This window comes from Fundulus heteroclitus, chromosome 22, assembly GCF_011125445.2.
Source record: "Fundulus heteroclitus isolate FHET01 chromosome 22, MU-UCD_Fhet_4.1, whole genome shotgun sequence".
Taxonomy (NCBI): Eukaryota; Metazoa; Chordata; class Actinopteri; order Cyprinodontiformes; family Fundulidae; genus Fundulus; species Fundulus heteroclitus.
In genome coordinates this window covers 17,967,966-17,989,788 of record NC_046382.1, presented here as the reverse complement: position 1 = coordinate 17,989,788, position 21,823 = coordinate 17,967,966, and the positions used below count along the sequence as shown (strand labels likewise).

Here is a 21,823-nt window from a genome sequence, read left to right as displayed (position 1 = left end):
TTTTTTGTCTGATTCTGATTTCTAAGACTTCCTTCTACAAGTTGCATTCATTTTTTATTTATTTTTTTACAGAGTGCAAGGTGATGCCATGTGTGAAGGAGCTGATGCTGTAATACATTTTTTGCAGTTTAAAAGAAAGAGTTTACATTTTAAAACTTTCTGTAGCATGTTGTATTACCAATATCAGAGTTAGCAGGATTGGTATAATCAGTACAGTTGGCTCAGGGGTTATTATTATAATATCAGACCTTGTGTGTATTGCCTACATAAAGTAGATATTATCTTAACTTTGAGATTTAAGGGTGTTAACGTTCCCCAGCCCAGCATGTCCCACAACAGACTAAGGTGAAAAAAGGATAAAACAGAGCTAATTTGTGTACTGTGTTGTTACCCTTCCTATATCTTTATTAGGTCTGCTCGTTCTAACTTTTCTTTTACACCTGACTGAACGTCCGATATCTCAGCATGTCTCATCATGTCTAGGGAAGCGTAGTTTTTTTTCCAAACAGCTTCGCACATCTCTGTGCTTCCTCTGAATCCATTTTTAACCACACCACCGACGCTGAAAATTGAGTATATTTCGACACCATAAGTGTTTCTCTCAGCTCATACTGATAGCAGTTAAAGTTTTTGCATTTACATATCGAGATACGCTGAAGATAAACTGATTTTTGTCAACAGATTACTTTTTGTTGCGTCCAAGTAGCAACAGAGGCAAATAAATCAACTGCCTCACCATTTTTAAAAGTTGGGGAGCAAACGTGTTTTTTCTACCCATTCATGGTCTGCCAAAAGATTCCTGCAGCTGTGCACGTTCTATTATTTATCATGATACTGTTTTAAAATACCAAGAACAAAATATAAAAAAATTAAACAATTACCAAATGTTATCATTATTCTGGTTTGTCTCTAAGTTGGTTTGATTTAACTCAAGCAAGTGTCCTGTAGCCTGTTTCTGTTGCATTAAAACTACTATTCATAAAAACAGCACCCTAGGTACTAATTTTGAAATAAACCCAACTGTAAAGTTTTTCAAATAAATCAGAAGTTAAAAACTCGCAAATAATCAAAGCTTTTGTTGTGTATTGAATCCATAATTTTCCACATCAAAAGAGAGTGTCTTAACTGTGTGATCCAAGGACCAAGGTAATTGGTATTTGGATGAGAATTATTAAGTTAATGTTGCTACAGTAGCTGTTAGTTAGTGTGCACATAAATTTAAAATAATGAATAAGTACCTTTCATTTTACTGAGTGCTGGAGTATGGTGAAATGATATGAAATGATATCTTAAAAAAATAAAAGCTCCCCCATTTTATAACAGTCAGGCAACCATCCTGGCATCTCTATTAACATAAGTACACCTTATACATATACATGTATGTATGTCTATAGAGTTGCCTTTAATTGCCTGTTTGTGTTGTAGCTCATTAGTCATCATCCTTGCATTGACCTAAAATATTGAAAATCCAAGTAGAGATGATCAAATTTAAAAAGCATAGAAAATATAAAATAAAACAGAATGTATTCAAACACCAGTTTGCTTTTCTAGAAGTTGCCCTGTTTCCACACTGCAGCAGATCCTATTGTTCTTAAATTATTAAAGACTGTAATAAATAATTTATGTAAACATTTTTTTACCTCATTTAGCCTCTTGCAAAGTTTTAAGTATTTGTCTTTTTTAGAATAAGGCCTTTGTGCTTTAGAACGCTGCAGTCTAATACCTAGATTAAACCCAGGCATTTGTGTGCTCCAGATACTTGCATCCCTTTTCCTCTATTACAGCACCCAAGGATAAGACCATTTATTCTGGTTTTGATAAATATAGGAGGACACCCCTACCAGTAATGATGCCAGAGGAGGGGAATGGGGGAAGCGGTGGGGGTATTATCTAAGCCCTGGATATGGTCCACTTTTGTTGCGTTTCAGCCAAACAGATCTATGGCTTTGAAAATATTTGGGTCTCGTGTGTACTGAACGCTTGGCATAGCTTTGAACAGACATTGTGCCCCGAGATATGAGAGAATCAGTCTTAAGTGCTTTTGTGCATTCACTTCAGTAGCCATTTCTTCAAATGTGCAAGGATGCTTGCAATGATTGTAGTGTAAAGTTTAACCGATCGGCTGAAAGGCAATAGAGGGCTAGATAGCAAAGCTGCTGTCTCATGGCCCCACAGAAAAAACTCTTCTTGTTTTATTAGTATATATGACAGGTGTATATGACGGGTATGGCAATTATGATAAAGAATACTTGACAAGTGGGACTGAACTCGCATTAACCTGCTTGGACCCAAAACTATCAACAATTTGTTCCAATACAGACTGCTGCCTGTGCTTCATAGAGATTTTCTAAATGAGGTCTTAAATACAAATCAATATATGTTACAAGTGAACTGGGGAAAATTAGTTAACTGCAAGAAAATGTTCACTGATTATCGCCCTAGCCAATCCCACACACAATATACCTAATAGACCCAATCTGTGGTGGTTAAAAAGGCACTTATTTCTAATGTACTATTACCCTCTTAAACTCAGGCAAAATTTGTCACAGGAACCAGCTCTACTTATATGAGTACCTCAGACAAAAATAGTGACGTGTGAATTGAGAATACAAGTCACACATCACAAACTCTATTCATAGGTGGTAGAAACCTAATTGAAAGCTTTTCATGTTGTAATATGTGTAAATCCCCTTTCACACTTATAAGTTATATCGTTTAATCCTTCTCATCAGTAGTTTAATGAAGCTACAAAACTGCAGATTTCAATTGCTTCCTGTTTTCGTCCATCATTTAGTATTTCTACTATGTCTGGATCAGTTTTTTATTTTATTTTTTTTGTCATCTTTGTTTTCTTTGTTGCAATTTACAGCAATATTGCTTCCAATTCAGAGCAGGTGGTCAGTATCCAGCCTGATTGATCCAGTATTTTTTATGCTAATTAATTATCAGTTTTAATTAGTTTTATTTTTATTTTTTTGCTTATAGAATAGTGTGCCCATTTGGGGGCAAATATAGCTTTCAGTTTCTACCCTGAAAGCTAGGCCAGTAAAATGTCAGTGCAACAAGATCTATTTAGCAAGTTGGGCAAGTTACATGTACAAGGAATTATGAACAGTACTTTTACATAAAAATAAATGACTCGCAATTCACTTCTTCTGTGGACAAATATACAGCGCATCAATAGTTTTGAAGACCTGCAGAACTGTCTAGCAGATTTCATTGTTTTGGAGTCTTTTTCTATAACAATATTCAATAGATATTATTATTATTATTTCATTGTATCTTATTTATTTAAGTACCTTGATGTAGTCACAGTAGAGTTCCATACTGTATGTTTGCTTCCACCACTTTCTACAGATTAGAAGCGAACACAGAAGTTAGCCAGTTACAGTGCAGCAGCGAGAACTTAATGTTTGAGGAGTTTTTTATTAATTGGTAGTCTTGGGGGGCATGTTGACATGAGGTAAGAAGCTTTTGTTCCTCCACAAAACACTACTAATTAAAGTGTTGATACAGAGTCTCAACTAAAGTATCCTTATGGGAGGCATTGTAACACTGTGCATATTCCCCTCTCTCATAAACTTAGGCTATTGAACATGAAACCCAGGAGAACTACGGTGCTAAAGTATCACTGAGAAAAAAGTTTGCTTGCTTGAGTTTAACTTAAGTGCTTAATGACAATTTATGGCTTCTTTTCCCTGTCAAGACAAGTGAGAGGAAAATAAATTAATGATGTTTTGTATTGCAGTAATAATGTGTGTCAGGCCCTGAAACCTTTATGATATGTTGCTGAAATGGACACAGCAGCAGGCTTCTTCTCTGATCTAAATTTACATTTTAAATATCAAAAAATCAAAAGGATTTAAAATACTTGTTTTAAAATGTTAGGGATCTTGTTGGATTATAATTTTAATTACTTTGTGTGTCATGTAACAAAGCATGTTGGTACTGTATAGTTTCCCAATGGTTTCCCAATATTTAAATTTAAATTTGCTGTGAATTAGATGCCATGTAAAACACCCACAGTACATCAAAAGGAGCTTTTATAACTTGAAAAAATAATAACAATAAATTAGGAGTCATATTTTTGATAAAAACCAGCGGTTTTATCACATCTAACTGCTGCTGTGTTCTTCAACATGGACAGCCCACCTGATATTTACTGGCAGTAGAAGTGATCAAAAATAAATATTTTGCAATAGCATCAAACTCTTAAACCAGGAACATTTAGTGGTAACTAATTGACACATTAAGAGATAATGTTTTATTTTTTCTACATAATAACTAGTTACCCCTGCTGTTATTACTTGGTGCATCTCCCTTTCTCTCTTTTCTAACATTTTTCAAGGGTAGATGGTATAGAGAGAAAACAACTTCCCTCTAGGTCTAGGTTGTTCGTAGGCTCCCTCCTCATCCTATCATTCAGAAGGTTCATTCTGTGTGTCTCACACTAGGGGTCAGAGATTACAACAATAAACTCTGCTCAATGCATCAATAATTTAAAACATAATCAGTTCACATTCACTTGCCTGCTGCTGAATTTTTTATTCCAGTCAGTCCAATCCAAGTTCCTTTATCTGCTTTTTTTTTCCTCCAGTCAAAGTCTCCTGAAATTCTAATTTGTATTTTTTTCCCATTCTATACTCTTTTTATTTATTTATTTATTTATGTATTTATTGTAGTCTGACTCTGCCATTTGCATCATGTGTGAGTGACATTCGTGCCTGCATACCTGAGTTGCCAGGATTGTGATTTTGATTGATAAGTATGATGAATGAATCTGATTGAATGAAGAATGAGACAAAAAAGCACTAATTGGCCACAAGAGCAGAAATATTTTTATGCCTTCCAAACTTTCTATTGATAGCAAAGAATATCAACTCTTTTTTTAATGAAGCTCTCTTTGGATTTCCCAATTATACCATTCTATGCAATACTTTGGAAATGATAAACGTTTTACAGGTTATTAATTCATGTTAAACCACCTGGTTATTGATTTGCAGGATTGCTTTTGAATACAGTCGGATATCAGCTGGTTCCTTGGCTTTCTGTTTCTTTTATCATATAATTTCCTTCTCATTGAAGCATCCCCTATAACATGAGTTACAACCAAATGTAATTCTCCTTTGCGATTATTAATTCATCAATCCATCCATTTTCCAAACCGCTTAATCCCTCATGGGGTCGCGGGGGTTGCTGGTGCCTATCTCCAGTGTTCACTGGGCGAGAGGCGGGGTACACCCTGGACAGGTCGCCAGTCTGTCGCAGGGTGCAATTATTAATTATTATTTTTTAATTGAATTTAACTGAATATGTTTAATAGTCATTCGCTGTATCATTCCACTTCATTACAATTAACATATTGCTTGGACTAAATTGCTGTTGTTTCTATGTTGTTAGCAACATCTGGTATGTATTTCAAGTCAATATACAAAATATTTTCAATACTTTAAAAATGTGTTTTGGTCAAGGGTAGTTTCCAGTGGCTAAGAGAAATGGGTAATTGGTAAATGAACTGAACTTATATAGCATTTTTCTGTACTGACCGCTCAGAGTTTTACACTTGAGCCACATCCACCCAATCACTCTTACTAACATGCACACATTCATAGACCGATACAGTTATTGGCACACAACTTGGGGTTAAGTGCCTTGCCCAGGAGCACATTTGCATGTGACAGAGGAAGCTGGAATCAAGCTCATAACCTTCTGATTACAAGACAGCTACTCTACCTCTTGAGCCACATACGCCCCATACAACAAGTGTGATGTCATTTTTATTTCCCTGTGAAACAGGAAGTCATACATGATCATGATGAGACAATAAGATTTTTTAAAATGTCATGTTTATTTAAGTAGTTATTTATTTGTTTTATTACCAGGGCTGCCTGTAACAGGGGCATTGTATGATGCAGTATTTATTAAACCGTTTTGGATCAAATACATGTCTTGCTCTGAAGAGGGGAAAAAATGGAACTGAATTGTCCTTGAGCTCGACTTACTCTAAGGGTTTTAAAGCTAAAGAACAGGTTTTATGTGTGTCACTAATCAAATACGGTCTTATCTATAGACAGCAAGGTTGGAAAGCACACACAGCTCTGTCAGCACTTTAACCAAAGTGAGTGCAAGTCAGAGAGCTTTCTTCACTTGATCGTTTGCAGTAGATGTGTAATGAAATTCCAATTTTGTTTTGTGAAAGAACATCCTGTTTGAGCAAATGCCTCCAGCTTAAAACACTGGAAATGTTAAAAAAAAGTACCAAAATATTAATAACTCTAGCATTTTGATGAATCTCTGTAACCTACTTGTAAGACTGTGTCTCTAGTGTTTGTAGTATTATAGCAGATCTTGAAAGCATCAGTTTCTTAGAACTTAAATCAGTTTTTTTCCACTAATGTGAGAAATTAAATTGAGTAAAGCTTGTGGTTCGACAGTACAGAGGCAGCTGGAATCAGATTGTAATACATTCAAGCATTAAAAACTCTGCTTTAGCTCCATACATATTCATATTTTGACACAAATGCTTCTCCTTCTGGAAGGGTCAGGGGCTGCCGTTGCTGCTTTCCACTGGATTTGATGTTTTCTTGTGACGTTTGCATTCTGAAAGATACCTTTAATGTGTTTGAGGTTGCAGTTAAGGGCATCTTAGTGTCAAAGTACACCACCAAAGTTTACTGAACGTCCATTTGATGTGAAGTTGCATACCTGATGTTATTTTTGTCAACCATGCCAACAACACATTACGCTTTGCTAAATAAACATCAAATATGCTGCACAAAAACCCATTTGCTGTACAAGAGCATGCATCTTAATCATTAATTCCAAGGCACCATGTTACATTTGCTCAGTTTTTTCCTATTGTGCAAATGCCGCACAAAATCAAGGCAGCAGATGAAGCACATTTAGTATTAAACAGAAGAAAAAAATCTGAAGATTATGCTGATTTGTAGATCAATGAAAAACGCTGCAGTAAATGTTTATAAATAGGTTTACAACCATTCCAACTGGACAGAGAATATAAACACAGGTCAAATATCAAATCAACTGAGTTTATTTATATAGCACCTCAAGGCATCTCAAGGCACGTTACAGAGTCAACGCAATAAAATCATACAGACAGATTGGTCAAAAAGTTTCCTGTCTAAGGAAACTCAGCACATTGTATCAAGTTATTGACAAACAGAATTCACTCCTCCTGAAAGAGGGTATAGCCACATTGGACAGTTGATTGCATTGTGCTGTAGACTTTGCAGCAATCCCTCATACCAAGCATGCATGTAGCGACCTTGGAGAAGAGAACTCCTCCTTAACAGGAAGAAACCTGCAGCAGAACCAGGCTGAGTGTGGACACCCTTCTGACACTGACTGAGGTTTTGAGAAAACAGAGGAAAAACACAAGAAGAACACAGCAGCACTGGGGTACTTTACTGAAGGTGTACTTCTCTGTGATAGGACGGATTATCTGGACTAAGTATCGCAAGCACTACAGCACTACAGAAAGTCCCGAGTTAGATTTCCATCTAGGAAATGCATGTTTCCTCTGTTTTCATCAGTCCAGTGTCTACACGTTGAAAAATGGTATTAAGACTCAGGATCAGTTTTTTTGGCCAAGACTGAATTTGACTTCCGTCTCAAGCTCTCAGATGGTACAGATATTAAATATAAATATATAAACTTTAGAGGAAATCAAATGAAGGGTAAAATAACAGTATGTATATTTCTGAGTTCATGCAGCTATTTTAATAAAAAGAGAAAAAAGGGAGCTTATGGTAGCGGAAACACGCTCATTTTCTTTCACAGTAAAGTAGCTGACCACTCAGACTATGAGCTGTTCATTTTGTTCATCAGATTGCCAGCCTGTGCTGCGGCTGGTTTTAGCAAATAACGCTCTGTAGCACCGACATGAAGGTAAAAGTCTAAACAGTTTGTGTCCAGCATGTGTGGGGTCTGTAGAGATGTCAGCTGCCGTTTTCCCTAGACCTGTACAAGTCCTGGATGGAGGCAAGGTCAGCCCTGATGATCCTCTATGCAGACCTAATTGTCTGTTGCAGTTTGAATCTGTCCTGTCTTATGGATGAGCCAAAACACAGTGATTGATGGATACAGCACAGACTGAATAATGACCGTGCAGAAGATGTTTAGTAAGATGGGAGGAGGCAGTGTGGGGGAAGGAGTTTGAGTGGATTAAGCTGCAGGTGGTTCTGGGCACACTGGTGGACCAGCCGATCCACCTCCTGTCTGTATGCTGACTTGTCATTGTCCCGGATTAGATCATTGTCATCTTTGAGTATCACCTTGTAATGTTGTCAAGGTTAAGAAAATAAAAAAAAAAAGGTAACATTAGAAGTTCTCATGTTTGAACTTTATTTGAGCTGTTATTTGGCAAATTTATGCAATTTAATTTTTGATCAATGGAGATCATATGAAGTAGTCGTGTTTAAAGAGCAATGTTACCAAAGCCAGAACAAAAATAACTCTTTATAAGGGGTTGCGTCTTTTATTTTAACTTTTGTTTGTTTTCAATAAAGAATAAATCTCTCTCCACCTGATCTGCTTGTCTAATAAGAACAACACTTTGAGAACAGACTTTTTTTTATACTTGCATTTGTCGTGCTAGTTAGCTGGAACACAGTGAAGGGGTATCGCTGCCAAAGAGGTTGTGGACTCCTGAAAGGAGACAGCCTGTCCTTGACCTGACCAAGACAAAGCACTTTGAAACAGCGGTTGATCTGCTAGGGAAAGACTTCAGACGAGACGGACACTCTCAGGCAGACAATGTGGCCCGGTGGCCCACCGCATCTTGGGAACTGTCAGAGGAGATAGAAAGAAAACCCTCCAGAAAGCTGCCGAACTGTGACACCCATCTTTCTCACTGACAGTTAGGATTTATTTTATGCATTTTCAGACAAATCATCATCACCACACACTCACTTAATGACAGGCACACAGGCGTGTTTGTCACACACGAGCGCAACCTTTCTTTGCACGTACTTCCTACAGTATGTGGTTTATTTTAATGTCAAATTAAATGAATTTATGGAAATGAATTACTCTGTGAAGACAATGTCCATGCATTAGAAAGAAAAAAATAACTTTGTCACATTGAGTAGATTCCAGAGCCTTCTTATGCCAACACAATCCCATGATTAAAAGGGAAAAAATGGAGCCAAGTGTTTGATCAAACCGCTCTATTTGCTGAAAACCAAAACACCACCTGTTTATCTTCCACATATACAGGAATATCATAGACAAGTTAATACATTTCAGTAATTTAAATTCATTAATCATGTATAGTGATATTACTCAAGTTTCCGTTGTTATTGAGGCTTACAGCTAACGTCCTCACAAAGTTGATATATGTTTTAAGACTAACAAAATAATGATGAGCAGATAGTCATTGACAGTCTCCACAACAAGAGTAAGCCACAAAATGACATAGGCAAAGAAGCTGGCTGTTCACAAAGTGCTGCATCTTAGCATATAAATGGATGGTGATAGGAAGGAATGGGTGATGTAGGAAAAGTACAATAAGGTGAACTAATACATTGTTAATTATTAAGGAAATCCCATACTAAAGCTTGGGGTACCAGATTTGGATTGACCAAAAAAGTGGCTGAAAATAATCTACAGGCATCCATCCATCCATTGTTTTTTGCTTATCCGAGATCCAGTCAAAGATTCAACAGGCCCAATAGGGAAACCCAGACATCCAGCTCCCTGCAACACTGTCGGTGGCGGCTTTGGAAGGAGCATTGAGGGGAGGGGGCAGGAGGAGATGGAACTTAGAGGAGGTGTCACTTTCAAATCTTGCTAGCTTTCTGACATTCCCAATTATAGCTTTAACTAAAACCAGTTGTCTGAATTAGCTAAATTCATCAAATTATTTATAACAGTCAACTAAGGCAGGATAAGTATGCATTGGAAAATTAGCTGACCTGGAGGTCAATGTTGCCCACTTAGTTAAAACAAAGTCATTCCATTAGATTTTATGTGGACTGCTTTAGCAAATTTTCCAAATGCACATTATCTGGTTTTAAAGGTATATTTCATCATTCCAAGTGTTGTTATTTATGTTGGCCCCACAGCTTGCATAATGAACAGCAAAAGGAGCTCAAGTCTCTTTTTGGTTACAGCATTTTTTGTAAATGAGACATGCGCCATTTTTTTCTCTTAGTTTATATGTCTACATGCTCTATTTCGTTAATATAATATTCATTCAGTGCATAACAGCTGTGTGTGCATGAAAGATAGTCATTCATTAAAAGAGCTAATCACATAATGATGAGCAGTCACAGCCGCAGTCATCATTTAAACCTTAAGCTATGAGGCTTTGCATTGCAAGCAAGAGATGATGAGCTTCAGATGAATTAGAGACCAGCAGGCTGAGGCCTCTTTGCCCTATGCTGTTAAAAGTTTGCTCCACTTAATCTAAGTGATATATTAATCTGACACATCGCCACTGTGATGTACACAAACAGTATTGACACACTGGCCTCCCTCTGTGTTAAAATAACGTGCAGTCTGTTTGTTTGTGTTGAGTGTTGACTCCCTGTGTTTGTCTGGTCTTATCATGTCACATCTAGCGATGACTAAGGCGGTGCTGTGTTTCTATTTCCGTACTCTTGCACACATTAGCATCAGTGCATTGTGTGGTCTGCTGCTCTCTGTAGTGCTTGTGATTTTTGCCTGGATGAGTAATGACATGTGTGATATTCACAAAAACTCTTAGTTGTAAGAGCGGGGATCTAATTTTGTTTTCTGGCTTTTTTCAATGGATATCAGCACCACAAACTTCTTGGATAAGAAAATTAGTACAGCCATGATGACAGCTTTCATGCTTTACCTTTTTGAATAAAAGTAGAGCTATGAATTGAATTTTGATCAATTCCAGATGGCTTCTCTTGAAGCTTTGATGCTTTTTCTGATAGAATTTCTTCATTTCTTGGCCTTTAACATTCTGTCTTGGTAGTAGTCTCTCAGGATGCAGCATTGTTACTTAGCAGCAGTTGTCCCCTCTACCTTACAAAAGGTCTACTTTTCTTTCAGGTTGTGAGGACTTGTCTGGTCCGCAGCCATTTCATGAAGACCTCAGAGATTTTCTGCCAGATTTAGCTCCACATTCTGTGTTGGTCAGTCCAAAATTGTAATTCCCTTCTGGTGAAGCAATTCCTCTCAGTCAGAGTAGGAGTAGCCTCTCAGTACGTGTGTAAAAGAATTGCTGTAAAACTGATTTTAACAACCAACTTAAAAAAGTCAACTCACTACTAGGTTGATGTTTCAAATTTTTTTTAGCATCCCATATTAGCAACAGTACAGTTGGTGTATGTGAGTGTACTTTATTCAGTAAGTCCCCACTGAAGATTGTTATGGTTAGCACGATCTACACCTGCACACACAAGTTGTGGACACAAATCGCAAAAAGACCGGATTATGGCTTCTCTGACAAGTCAGGGCCAGTTAAAACTATGAAAGAAAAAATACTGCTCTGTGTTCACCAGTTACTATGAATCCACCACTTTCCTCATTTTCCGTTTATTGTCGGTCAGACAAATTATTTTCACCAAAGTAGGTTATGCCCTAAAGATCCAGGCCCTGTGAAGCTGTCATTCACAGGGGTAAATGTTTTCCTGAGCTTGACACAGATGTGTTGTTCTGCCAGGCAGCATGTATACAATACCTGGATCACTCAAAACTCAGATTCTATGAAAGTATGTTGATTAAAAACTAAACAGCACTGACTTTGAGATCCCTTTAAAGCTTCTTAATTTTGTTTTCAGGGTTCTACCAAATGCAATGATTAAGATGTCATATAATTAAACTTGATTTCTTCAAATGGCAACAGTTACCATCATAGAAGCCGTTGAGTATAAGTAATATTTTTACAGAAGTGGCTTCAAGTGGCACTCCCTCTCTTAAAGGTTCTCTCCATGTTGCATAAAAGTGTTGCTCGATGGCTCTTTGGCTGATTTTTGTGACCTTATCCCAAACATGTCAGGTACTCTTACTCTTACTCAGGCACACATCTGTTGCTCTCCACCCATTTTTTTTTCTTGACATCTCAAAGAAAAAAATCCCCTGTGTTAATTAAAAAAAAAATTCTTCTCTTAAAACCCGTTGCTTTAAAAATATTCTTAATGTCAAACAAGATTTTCTTTCTACTTCAGATTACCTAATTGTGGGGCAAAAAGTCAGCCTTACTTTCTTAAAAACGTGTAACCTTTTTTTTTTTTTTTACCTGCACTTCATACAATAAAAAAAACAATGAAAAGCACAGCAACATAGCAGATATAGGCTTAAGGCATCCCCTAATCAAAGGTACAACATGTTGGTTCTGAAATGGAAACAAAGACACACCGCTTTTGGTTTTCTGTCAAGAAGATGTCTAATTTATTCTCAACAGGAACCAAAGTGAGAACAGTAGGACATCAAGTCATTTAGAAGCAGGGGGTCTGATTGCAAACAAGGGTTTCTCATTTTTTGGTCAACTCTCTGTAATCATCTGACTAATAGCAACAGACATATGTAACTGTGTTTAAATTAGTTTAGGTTGTGGTCTTCGGGTAGTTGCTCGGATGCAAGCAGAAAACAATCCAGTTGTTAATTGTTTGCCTGAAGCGGAATGCAGGGTAACTTTTTTTCCCTCGCCTTTTCATACTCAGTTTATCAGATTTTAACAAAACAATTGGAGCAAAGGGCAGACCACAAATTTTCCCCCCAACAGAGGTAGAGGAACAGATCTAAATCTTTTGTGTGTTCAACACTGTTTTAACATTGTCTATATCTGGTGACCTAATGCAATTGCAAAATCTATTATTCCTGAATCTTGTTTAATTGTATTTATTTTGTGCTTCACTGGATTTATCAAACATGAATTACTTACTTTCCGAGTAAACCCAGATACATGTTTAGCACTTTAGAATTTCACCACTTGGGGGCACACATGAACAAGTAACATCAAACCTGCCATACGTGCCACCTGACGGATACATTATTAAACGTCAGTGAAAATTTTTGAATGAAATCGACAAGTTTCACAGATTAGATTTTTTTATCAGTCTTTCTTTAAATTATTTTTTTCTGAATTGCACTTAAGAGTAAGTCTGGTTGTTTCCCATGGCCAGAAATACTGAAGGTTTGCCTTATTAGTCGACATGCGGAATACACTGCCAGTAATTATAAATGTGTAAACACATTCAGCAGGAGCATCCCTTTTCACTATTGCAATGGGAAAAGAGAGCTGTGGCTCCATATTGTTGACTCTTTTGCACCAGGTGGCTCCACCAAGTTATTGAGATTTGAAAAGGTGAAATGAACACAATTCCCTGATGTTTGCAGCATCTGTTTCCTACTGCAGCTTTTTTTTAGTACTGTAAAGAGGCACAGTAAAAGCCATGACTGGTTGACAAGATACAACCTCATCTGAAGCTGCTTTTTGTGATCAAATCATTGTTTTGACAATTTATTTTCTGGTCACATTACTACATTTTAGATAAAAAAAATTCTAGATTTCCACTTAAATTGACCTATTTGAGATGCTTAGTACTGTTTGTATGATACTTTTTTGGCTGGATGCCTTGTTTTCATTTAAACAATCTCTTAAAAACTAAAGCGGAGAAGGACTGCTAATCCTGTATGTCATTCTTGCTAAGATGGCTTTCTTTGGCCGTGAAATGCCTGTGTATTCCCTGTAAACCATAAAGATTAGCTCAGTAGTGCTTACAGTGTGCATGTTTGTTTGTGTGTGCGTGTGTGTGTGTGTGTGTGTGTGTTTGTGTTTTTCCTCCAGCTTAGAACACAACGTTTTGAAAGGGAGGATGTTGAATGGCCAGTGTGCAAACCTAAACAGCCACACTGCAGCTGAGCCTTGTGTTCTTCAGTCTCAAACTCTGAGCACTGAGCACTCTTCCCAGCTGAACCAGATTTTGTTTATCAGCAGGGCTTTTTATGTCCACATGTTCCCTACTTTCCTGTAACCCCCACTTGCACATAGAGCCCACGATCAGCCTTCCCCTCTCTGGTGAGGAATGCTCTTTTATTAGCAGGCGAGGCAGCAGGCTTGCCCAGATTCAGCACCCTCTCCTCTGTGGACAGCTCCTTCAACGGTTGTGTGTTTTGTTTAAACGCGTGTGTCAGTGTGCGTCTGCATGCATGCATTTGTGTTTACACACGCGTGTGTCAGACAGAAAGAAAGACAGCTGCAGCGTCATCATTTCTTTAAAACCTTGCCGACAAACTGCAGAGCAGGTGAGTTCCGTTGAGAAGGAGGTCTTGGGGGCGACCCAAAGGGAAAGCACAACTTTTTTGTTAAATTACAGAAAGTCGGGGGAAGGAAGGAAGACAGACTTAGAGTAAGGAGAAAGAAAAGAAAACAGATGTTGTGCATTTTGTTTTGAGTTTTTATTTTTGATTTTTTTTTTTTACTGCTTGATAATGTCCTCACAGCAGAGTGGCTTATAAATGACTAAAGAGAGTGAGTAGAAAGGGATGGTGAAAGGAGTCAGAGCTGGGGGACATAGCATCAGTCCCTGCTATTCTGACTAAATAGGCTCTTCCTCTGCATTGCACTCAGGCTCCAGTGATTCGCTATGTGAATGCTGCCCATTTGCATAGCCACTCTCCCTCCCTGCTTCCTGGCTGGCTGCTGAGCCCCCCACCCACCCCCACCCCTCGCTCAATCCTTTTGCTTCTACTCCTCCTCTCTCCCTTCTTCCTCTTGCGCACATCTTGTGGAACGGAGCTGCTTCTGCTGCTGCCCGTGTGTGTTTGAGCGTGCGTTTTGCCCAGGGCTGCTCTCAGGTGCTTGTCGGTCGTGTTGCGCGGTCTCTCTGAGAGCAGATATCTCTAGATGGGGAACGGGTGCGCTACTTGGCATAACTTACAGGTGCAGTCACGCAGTCTGGTGTGTGCCGCCGCACATGCAAATGAGCCGCGGATTTAACTATGGTCTCATTCCTCTGGACGTCCTTTGAGACCACTGGAGGAGTAAAAGGAGGGAAACTCTGCAATGTCTGCTTTGATTTTCTGAAGAAATCCAGTTTGCACAGGTGCTTTCAGTCTCTTCCTGAGTGAGCAGTTTTGTTCTGCTGGCAATTTGAATTTTTGGGAATATTTTAATGTTTTTTGCGGAAATGTTTCTTATTTTGTGAGAGCCTGACTGAAGGATAAAGAGAAAAACAGAGAGAACTAAGGGAATTGGAGCAAGCTGGGGATTCTCCATTTCTGCTTGAGGTTGCCCTAATTTCTTGAGGGAATGTTTTTTTGCCTTATGATTTATGATATTTCTTTACTTGCCTGGGTGCTGCCACACATTTTTTAACTCCGTAAGAACAGAGTTTTTTTGTTTCTTTTCCACAACCAACATTTTCCTTTAATCTTTTTTCCCTGTGGATTTGTTTGAGTGTCCGTGGTGAGTTTTGCCAAGGTGAGAAGTATGGGGCTGTGAATCTTGCCGAAGTTCCACATTGATCTGCTGCTTCATCTGGCCACTCAGGGAAGATGTTCAGGGGTTGGAGTGCACATTTTGCTCCCCTGAGGCCCGTTGTAGAGCCTCTAAAGTGGAATTCAGTGACACTCAAACACCTGGCCTTGTGGCTTGTCGCCCTGGGCTTTGTGGCGGGGTCGGAATCGAGCGCTGTGGAGAGCCTCCACCACATTCATCCATCCCATGGAAACAAGCGTCACCATATTGTGCCTATTGCTATCCACAGATCACCTGCTTCCCTAAGAGCGGGGCACAGTAAGTATTCCCTTTCCTATCCTCAAATTTTCTTTCTGCAGTAAGTTCTTGAGCAAAGCACCATCTGTTCAGTCTTCCTTCTGTGTTTAATATTGACACTTAAAAATGTCTAAGACTGAATGAATCCAAGTTTAGACCATCATGTTTTCTTTCTCTCACCAAAGCATGCCCTCTCAGGACTGAGATTATCCATATCCATATCTCCAGATGCTCCACTGTGTCCAGATTAGAGTGGATTAGGAGGTTGAGGCGCTTCATGTTGCCCCTAGGTGTTTGGGATAGACAGAGATGAGTTGTCTCAAGCTCTGCAGGGTGGTAAACCATTATTTCCCCCTTCCCTGGGTCCGGGGCAGGGGAAAATGAGTTACAGAATATAATTTCATATGGTGGACTGCAGTGTAATGTGTCGGAGAAGGATTTTAGGAATCCTGCTTTTTGTGCTTGTCTCTACTTGACTTGTGTGGATGGTTGTAGAAGTTCTAAATCAAAATGGAGTTTGAGTCTGAGGCATAACTTGATCTATTTAGTTATCCCACTGCCCAGGCCTTATGTGAATGACGTAACCAGTATTGGTGTAACACTGACGTAATGCTGAGTTACCCTGAATTTCACTCAGTAGACTGTGTGCAGGATAGCTCGTTTAATTTGATAGATTATTTATTTCACACGGAAGCAAAAGAAGATAAGTGACAGCTCCACAAGAAAGGGTTCTTGTTCTGAGGACATCTTAGTTGGACACAAGAACAATATTTTTTTCCTGGGTCAGTGCATAAGAGTTTGTCTATTACCAACAAAGGAGTCTGTGTGATAATGTCCACAGTGGTGATGGCTGAGATGCAAGGTTGGCTGGCCCACTTATAAAACAAGACAGGCCAATTAGGCCACTCTATCATGACCCACCCTAAAAGAACACCACAGTGCTTGGCCCTTGCCTTCCCTAAGAGCCTCGGGGTAACAGGGCTCCATGTCTTAACAATGTAATTGGGACTGCTGCTTTTGTCATCCAGAACATGATACAAGTTTTTGGTTGTTCATCGCAGAAGGTGGATGAATTCATATCAGCCCTGCTGTTCGACAGGGTTCTTGGCCCTGGGACAAAGCCGGCAATTTCAAACAGTTCCTGTGCTGTTTTCTTATCTGAGCTGCAAAGGGCTGCTTTTGACATGGGTTTTGCATTTACTCCAGAAATTAGAAGTTTGCAGCTTAGTGAATAGGCTTTAAGACTTATAGCTTCCAAAGTAAGATTTCTTTTTTTCTTTGTCTGACGAATTACCATTCATCAAAACAACAGCATAAAAAGAATATATTTTCTCCTGTCTTTTGATATATTTGTGTGTCTACTTTAGTTTTAGCCTATAGTGTGATTGTCACCATTAAACTAATCCCATTTACAACAATTACAAAACTCTACCCATCATACACTGTTATTGTTACATTGAATTTAAGAGTTAGGGCTGCTTGTATCCCCCCTTGTACTGTTATATGCAAATAATTTGTTTACCTTAATGTGCATCTAGTAACATGCTGTTTTTCATTTTCTCACTTATACATCATGAATCTGTATGAACTTAGTTTTGCACAGTTTTTTTTTTCATTTTGGCTTTGTCTTTGTTCAGTTAAAAAAGATGGCAGGATTTATTCCATGTTCATTGCTATATGCAAGGTTAGACATATAATATTCTTGAACATGGTAGAGACAAGGTCATCTATATGATGAAACCCTACAATACCCTTTGTTTTTGCCATGGCTGTATAGTAACAAAGAAATAAGTATTGTTTTCTTTGTATTGAACACAAAAGTTTGTCATTGATTTATGTGGAAAGAAGAAAAAAAGATTAGCATGGTCAGAATGTATGAAATTGAGTTGGAGTGTGATGCATTGTTTGTTTAGGTTGAGCAGTAATGAGGTTCAGACAGTATCAGATGCAAGTAGTAGATATACCATTTATCAAGCATAAACTCCCCAAGGTGATGGTTCTCTCCCTTTCCCAGAGATGGATACTTGATACGCTGAATAACTGAATTATCATATTTTCTTCTGTTGGCTACCTGCTGCTCGTATTTATTAGCAGTGGATAGATGATGATGAGATGGTCAGATCAATAGAAGAAGTATTTAACGGTTCTAAACCATGAATCTCAGGCCATGTCTTCATCTGCTGCATACAAATGAAATACACATTTTAACATGGAAAATGTGATGTTTATTAATATCTCAATTTCTGAGCTCAAGATAAAGTACTCCCCATGTTCTCATTGCTTTGTCTTCCGTTGTGTGGTTTATATTTGTGTCAATGAACAGGAATTATTGACCATGCGCCTTGCAAAACTATTGATACCTCATAAATGTTTTCAGATTTTATCATGTTATGTTAAAGCTGCAGTATGGAGTTTTGAGAAAATCTTGGACGTAACCTGAAAATTTGAACAAACACGCTTTTCAGGTCCCTCTACCTTGCTCTCCCTCCACAGCTTCTCCCCCGCAGTGGAGCCTACCGTGGTGCACCTATGTTTACCTGTCTTGGTTTTCTAAGCCGGTGCCACGCCAGAAATTGGCAGTTTTCCTGTAAAGCAGGTTGTTCCTCTGCAATTTCTCCACACAGCTGCAACCCACCGGCAATCTTGAACTTGAATGACTGGTGCTGTGCGGGAGAGGGGTGTAAGCAAAGCGTACACGAGTGATTGACATTGCTAACAACCAATCATAACCAGTTATTCCTCCTGGTTCTGATTGGTTGTTTCTGTCTGGGAGCGCTGTGGTTTTACAAATGGAAGTAGGTCTCTTTTCTTACTGTCAGGACTTAGTGACAGTTTTAACAAATATGTAAAAAAATATATTTATATATGTTACTTACTGCTCTTTAAACATTTTGTTAAACTAGTGGTGGCAGCATCATGGAGGACATGATTAGAGTGGATGTATGAGCTAAATACAGGATGATCTAGCAAAAATTATTATACCCCTGAAGATTTCTTCACTTTTTCTTACATCATGCCTTACAGTATAGGTAGGAGACAACCTAACCTGTACATCACCCTGAACACAGTATCCCCACCTTGAAACACGGTGGTGGTGGCATTAGGCAGTAGAAGTAATAGAGATCCTATTTTTTTATGGAGGGACAGGAAAAGGGGTCAGTGTTAACTGGAAGATGGATGAAGCTATATTAAGGACGATGCTGAAAGAGTTGGTGGTGGCAGCATGGTGATGTGGGGAAGACTTGCTGCAAAAGACTTGAGTCCTGGGTTCAGGTTCACCTTCCAACAGGACCACACTGTACATACAGAATGAGCTACAATGGAATGGCTTAGATCAAATCATGTTCATGCATAAGTATGGCATAGTCATAGCACCCCACTAAAAATTAAAATGTTGAAAAAATGTACAAAAAACATCTGTCAATATCCATCCAGTTAACCTGTCACACAAAAACCCATCAAAATGATGTTTGTAGTCTTCCCATGACCAAAGGTAGGAACATTAAGTTGTTTGAAGCGGTATGGTACATCTGCAAGGCACTATTGAGGAACCCCTCCCGATGTATAACCACTCATGATGATTATACATCGCACTCACTTACCACATCTGCGACAGCACCCCACCACACCTGCTCCATCAACCACCACACAAATCGCTTTTGTGTCCCAAAGCTTGGTTTGATCAAAGTCATTGAAGCAATTTAAGTGATTATAATCAATTTGAATGCTCCACAGCTTCAGAGTTAATGGTTGAATGGATTAGAGACACTGGCATTACAACAGAGAACAGCTGAGATGGGAAAGACAGAGGGAGGATATAAAAGAAGATGGAGAAGGAGAAAACGACATAAGAGGAGAGGAGGGAGACGGAGAAGGGCGAGGAGAAAATAGAGATCAGGGCAAAAATTTGATGATCTTTGGTGTTGCCTTGCTGCCAGTGTATTGTGGGCTTGTATAATATAATTACTCCCATGTCTCCGGGCTGATGTCATTCTGTGATAGTGTGAAGATGACAGTATCTTCGCCTCTGTGAGGCTGCGGAGATGATAGCTACCCTGATAAGGATCTGAGTACATGTTCCTCTGCTCTAGAGGGAGCTGGGTGGTTATTGACCCAGGAATGAAAGAGTGAAGATTGTACTTGTTCCATTCTCCTCTTCCTCTGATATATGAGAAGACAAACACCAATTTTATTTGTGCGTTCGCTATGGATCTTCAACCTGCAGTACTTGAATCTTATGATACTAGCCTGCTCTCTCCTGGCCTTCTTTCCTCCTCTCAACCACTCGGCCTAACTTGCCCTCATTGGTCTCTCCAAGCAGAAAGAGTGGGCTGGCTTTTGTGCCTGGAGTGGTCTCTGCATGTATTCTGTGGTGACCGGGCTGGGGTTGGAATGAAGGGAAATGAAACCTGACTATGCGTGCGGTGGGCAGTGAGGGGTCAGCTGAGTAATGTTTCCAGCTTCGGATAGGCGACTTAGAAGATGGAGAGGCAGAGGAAGAACGAGAGCCCCCTGCTTCGACTAAAGGGGATGTCTGTTCTTCTCACATGCTCAGGTCCTAGATGAGCTTTACTTAGGGAGTTATCTGCCCATAAGCACATAATGAGTCACCAGATGCAGCAAGCACTCATATTTATTGTTGTTTTCTCTGTTTGGATGTTTTATTTTTGTTTGTTTGCTATTGTTCATTTTCACATCCGGTTTTTTTAGAAGGAAAGTGATTGTGCTGATGTTTTCATTATGCAACATCTGTAAATGGATATAAACATTATGAATAAATTATTTATATATATATATATAAATGTTGCAAATTGATTTTTCATGGAATTTTTTCCTGTGCTGGTCCTCCACCTTGCTTATTTTCTTTAAAGACAAGCAACATGGGAAGGAAAAAAGACATCGTAGTCACACTTGCTAGAGGCACGCACACACACACACATATATATATATATATATATATATATATATATATATATATATATATATATATATATATATATATATATATATATATGTGTGTGTGTGTGTGTTTGTATAGGGGACATCATGTTCTTTAATACCTTCCTTTTCTTATTTAAATCATATATTCTAGACCACATCGTTTGGCCCACAGTTCCTCTTTTACCCCTTCTCTGATGTGCCTCTGAGAGTTTCTTGTTTTGCTGCAGTCTCTTTAAATACAAACGAGGCACCTCACACCCCGCCCCACTCCAGGTCACAGAGCATCTCACTCTACTCAGTTCGGCCATTTTTGTAGTATACTGGGGGATGGTGTAATTAATACATAAAAATGGCGGATTCACCCAAGTTGGTAAGCCACACACAAGTCCATGACCTTGTTTAGCAGCTCCGCAACCAAAAAATAAAATAGGGCAGAGACAGAGATGAACAGCTTAAAACTATGATCCAAATAAATTACAATGATTATCTATGCACCTGGAGAATCAACAATCTTCATTGTCATTTAATTACATTTTTGATGAGACAGACAGTATGCACACAATTGCACATAACACACAGACAGAACCAGGCATAATCTTTTTCTTTTCTGATACAAGTGCAAATAGTCCTTAGCAGTGAATGGACTAAGTTTCGATTCAAAAAGTCAGATAGCAGTCTGCAGTACTGTGCAATTAATGTAGGTCTTCAAGTTGCAGAGCTGTGCAATTTGCCTGCATGTCCAAACAGACATTTCTTGAGAATTTGAAGTGTGCAACTGCACATTTGCAAGTGAGAGACCGTATAAATGATTCTCAATGGATCAAGAATCTGTGGAACCAGTAGTGTGTTTTTAACATCTAACAAACTATGAACTGGACCGAACTCTCAGCAGGGGACAGGTCTAAAAAAGAAGCTGATTTTAAGTCTTATTAATTTCTGATTTGATGTCCCTGAATCGTCTACCTGATGGAAATCTCTTGACAGACTTTCAACTTTTGTCCATTCGATACTTCAAGTACACAACAAAATGTATTTAAGGGCTAAAAAAAGTGGAGTTTGAATCATGTGTCCTTTTAGATATTTTTGAACATGAGAATAGAATTAGATTAAAAAAGAGTGTACATTTTTTGCACCACTGCTCAATTCATGCTACATAGAGGACAAGAG

At 38.7% G+C, this 21,823-nt stretch overlaps 1 protein-coding gene across 13 annotated transcripts in view; it reads left to right on the top strand.

Moving 5' to 3' along the window:
• Positions 1-21,823, top strand: part of LOC105923295 (neurexin-1a) — a 400,667-nt gene that overhangs the window by 232,947 nt on the left and 145,897 nt on the right. For 4 of the 13 annotated variants that reach the window (XM_036126147.1, XM_036126146.1, XM_036126145.1 and 1 more), the window contains exon 1: positions 14,703-15,736. The exons of the other annotated variants lie outside the window; for them this stretch is intronic. In XM_036126147.1, the coding sequence (XP_035982040.1) occupies positions 15,496-15,736 (241 nt within the window). In that variant the 5' untranslated portion in view covers positions 14,703-15,495. Of the gene's footprint in view, positions 1-14,702; positions 15,737-21,823 lie in introns of those variants that run through there. 13 annotated transcript variants of the gene reach the window in all.